The sequence below is a fragment of the Chiloscyllium punctatum genome, unplaced genomic scaffold (genome assembly GCF_047496795.1).
Source record: "Chiloscyllium punctatum isolate Juve2018m unplaced genomic scaffold, sChiPun1.3 scaffold_913, whole genome shotgun sequence".
NCBI classification, from domain to species: domain Eukaryota; kingdom Metazoa; phylum Chordata; class Chondrichthyes; order Orectolobiformes; family Hemiscylliidae; genus Chiloscyllium; species Chiloscyllium punctatum.
In genome coordinates, this window is record NW_027310647.1 from 34,787 (window position 1) to 38,663 (window position 3,877).

The 3,877-nt window shown below is 66.4% G+C and overlaps 1 protein-coding gene across 1 annotated transcript; it reads right to left on the minus strand.

The window, feature by feature from the left end:
- Positions 1-1,448: 1,448 nt before the first annotated feature.
- On the minus strand, positions 1,449-3,668 carry LOC140474280 (uncharacterized). Its single transcript, XM_072567680.1, has 2 exons — positions 2,369-3,668; positions 1,449-2,011 (listed from the first exon to the last, which is right to left on the minus strand). Exons 1-2 carry the CDS (start codon positions 3,666-3,668, stop codon positions 1,449-1,451), a joined length of 1,863 nt encoding a protein of 620 aa, XP_072423781.1.
- Between the last annotated feature and the right edge of the window lie 209 nt (positions 3,669-3,877).

The window sequence follows — 3,877 nt, forward strand, 5'->3', positions numbered from 1 at the left end:
TACACCCCCTCCCTGTCTCTGTAGCCCCCCAACAACCCCTCCCTGTCTCTGTAACCCCCCCCTACACCCCCTCCCTATCTCTGTAACCCCCCCCTACACCCCCTCCCGATCTCTGTAACCCCCCTACACCCCCGACCTGTCTCTGTAACCCTCCTACACCCCCTCCCTGTCTCCGTAACCCCCCTACACCCCCTCCCTGTCTCTGTAACCCCCCTACACCCCCTCCCTGTCTCTGTAACCCCCCTACACCCCCTTCCTATCTCTCTAACCCCCTACACCCCCTCCCTATCTATGTAACCCCCCTACACCCCCTCCCTGTCTCTGGATTCCCCCAACACCCCCTCCCTGTCTCTGTAACACCCTCTACACCCCCTCCCTATCTATGTAACCCCCTACACCCCCTCCCTCTCACTGTAACCCCCCTATACTCCCTCCCTATCTCTGTAACCCCCTACACCCCCTCCGTCTCTGTAACTCCCCTACACCCCTTCCGTGTCTCTGTAACCCCCCTACACCCCCTCCCTGTCTCTGTAACCCCCTACACCCCCTCCCTATCTCTGTAACCCCCTACACCCCCTCCCTGTCTCTGTAACCCCCCGACACCCCCTCCCTATCTCTGTAACCCTCTACACTCCCTCCCTGTCTCTGTAACCCCACTACACCCCCTCCCTCTGTCTCTAACCCCCCTACACCCCCTCCCTGTCTGTGTAACCCCCTACACCCACTCCCTGTCTCTGTAACCCCGACAGCCCCTCCCTATCTCTGTAACCCCCTACACCCCCTCCCTGTCTCTGGATCCCCCCTACACCCCCTCCCTGTCTCTGTAACCCCCCGACACCCCCTCCCTATCTCTGTAACCCCCTACACCCCCTCCCTCTCACTGTAACCCCCCGACACTCCCTCCCTGTCTCTGTAACCCCCTACTCCCCCTCCCCATCTCCGTAACCCCCCAACACCCTCTCCCTATCTCTGTAACCCCCCTACACCCCCTCCCTATCTCTGTAAACCCCCTACACCCCCTCCCTGTCTCTGTAACCCCCCTACACCCCCTCCCTATCTCTGTAACCCCCAACACCCTCTCCCTGTCTCTGTAACCCCCCTACACCCCCTCCCTATCTCTGTAACCCCCCTCCACCCCCTCCCTGTCTCTGTAACCCCCCTACACCCCCTCCCTGTCTTTGTAACCCCCCTACACCCCCTCCCTGTCTCTGTAACCCCCTACACCCTCTCCCTGTCTCTGTAACCCCCCTACACCCCCTCCCTGTCTCTGTAACCCCCCTACACCCCCTCCCTGTCTTTGTAAACCCCCTACACCCCCTCCCTGTCTCTGTAACCCCCCTACACCCCCTCCCTGTCTCTGTAACCCCCCTACACCCCCTCCCTATCTCTGTCACCACCTACACCCCCTCCCTATCTCTGTAACCCCCCACACCTCCTCCTTGTCTCTCTCACCCAGGGGAGAGACCGGCAAACTGCGCACGGTGCTCCGAGGGGGAGAGACCGGGGAACAGCGCACGGTGCTCCGAGGGGGAAGAGACCGGGGAACTGGGCACAGTGCTCCGAGTGAACGAGGGGGAGAGACCGGGGAACTGGGCACGGTGCTCCGAGTGACCGAGGAAAGAGACCGGGGAACTGTGCACGGTGCTCCGAGTGTCCGAGGGGGAGAGACCGGGGAACTGGGCACGGTGCTCCGAGGGGAGAGACCGGGGAACTGGGCACGGTGCTCCGAGGGGGAGAGACCGGGGAACTGGGCACGGTGCTCCGAGGGGAGAGACCGGGGAACTGGGCACGGTGCTCCGAGGGGGAGAGACCGGGGAACTGGGCACGGTGCCCCGAGGGGGAGAGACCGGGGAACTGGGCACGGTGCTCCGAGGGGGAGAGACCGGGGAACTGGGCACGGTGCTCCGAGGGGGAGAGACCGGGGAACTGGGCACGGTGCCCCGAGGGGGAGAGACCGGGGAACTGGGCACGGTGCCCCGAGGGGGAGAGAGAGACCGGGGAACTGGGCACGGTGCTCCGAGGGGAGAGAGACCGGGGAACTGGGCACGGTGCTCCGAGGGGGAGAGACCGGGGAACTGTGCACGGTGCTTCGAGGGGAGAGACTGGGGAACTGGACACGGTGCTCCGAGGGGGAAGAGACCGGGGAACTGGGCACGGTGCTTCGAGGGGAGAGACCGGGGAACTGCGCACGGTGCTCCGAGGGGAGAGACCGGGGAACTGGGCACGGTGCTCCGAGGGGAGAGACCGGGGAACTGCGCACGGTGCTCCGAGGGGAGAGACCGGGGAACTGGGCACAGTGCTCCGAGGGGAGAGACCGGGGAACTGCGCACGGTGCTCCGAGGGGAGAGAGACCGGGGAATTGCGCAAGGTGCTCCGAGTGACCGAGGGGAGAGACCGGGGAACTGCGCACGGTGCTCCGAGGGGAGAGACCGGGAACTGCGCACGGTGCTCCGAGTGACTGAGGGGAGAGACCGGGGAACTGGGCACGGTGCTCCGAGTGACCGAGGGGGAGAGACCTGGGAACTGGGCACGGTGCTCCGAGTGACTGAGGGGGAGAGACCGGGGAACTGTGCACGGTGCTCCGAGGGGAGAGACCGGGGAACTGCGCACGGTGCTCCGAGTGACCGAGGGGAGAGATCGGGGAACTGGGCACGGTGCTCCGAGGGGAGAGACCGGGGAACTGGACACGGTGCTCCGAGTGACCGAGGGGAGAGACCGGGGAACTGGGCACGGTGCTCCGAGGGGAGAGACCGGGGAACTGCGCACGGTGCTCCGAGGGGGAGAGACCGGGGAACTGGGCACGGTGCTCCGAGGGGGAGAGAGACCGGGGAACTGGGCACGGTGCTCCGAGGGGAGAGACCGGGGAACTGGGCACGGTGCTCCGAGGGGAGAGACCTGGGAACTGCGCACGGTGCTCCGAGTGACCGAGGGGAGAGATCGGGGAACTGGGCACGGTGCTCCGAGGGGAGAGACCGGGGAACTGGACACGGTGCTCCGAGTGACCGAGGGGAGAGACCGGGGAACTGGGCACGGTGCTCCGAGTGACCGAGGGGAGAGAGACCGGGGAACTGGGCACGGTGCTCCGAGGGGAGAGACCGGGGAACTGGGCACGGTGCTCCGAGGGGAGAGACCGGGGAACTGTGCACGGTGCTCCGAGGGGAGAGACCGGGGAACTGCGCACGGTGCTCCGAGGGGAGAGACTGGGGAACTGGGCACGGTGCTCCGAGGGGAGAGAGACCGGGGAACTGGGCATGGTGCTCCGAGGGGGAGAGACCGGGGAACTGGGCACGGTGCTCCGAGGGGGAGAGACCGGGGAACTGGGCACGGTGCTCCGAGTGACCGAGGGGAGAGACCGGGGAACTGCGCACGGTGCTCCGAGGGGAGAGACCGGGGAACTGGACACGGTGCTCCGAGTGACCGAGGGGAGAGACCGGGGAACTGGGCACGGTGCTCCGAGTGACCGAGGGGAGAGAGACCGGGGAACTGGGCACGGTGCTCCGAGGGGAGAGACCGGGGAACTGGGCACGGTGCTCCGAGGGGAGAGACCGGGGAACTGTGCACGGTGCTCCGAGGGGAGAGACCGGGGAACTGCGCACGGTGCTCCGAGGGGAGAGACTGGGGAACTGGGCACGGTGCTCCGAGGGGAGAGAGACCGGGGAACTGGGCATGGTGCTCCGAGGGGGAGAGACCGGGGAACTGGGCACGGTGCTCCGAGGGGGAGAGACCGGGGAACTGGGCACGGTGCTCCGAGTGACCGAGGGGAGAGACCGGGGAACTGCGCACGGTGCTCCGAGGGGAGAGACCGGGGAACTGTGCACGGTGCTCCGAGGGGAGAGACCGGGAACTGCGCACGGTGCTCCGAGTGACTGAGGGGAGA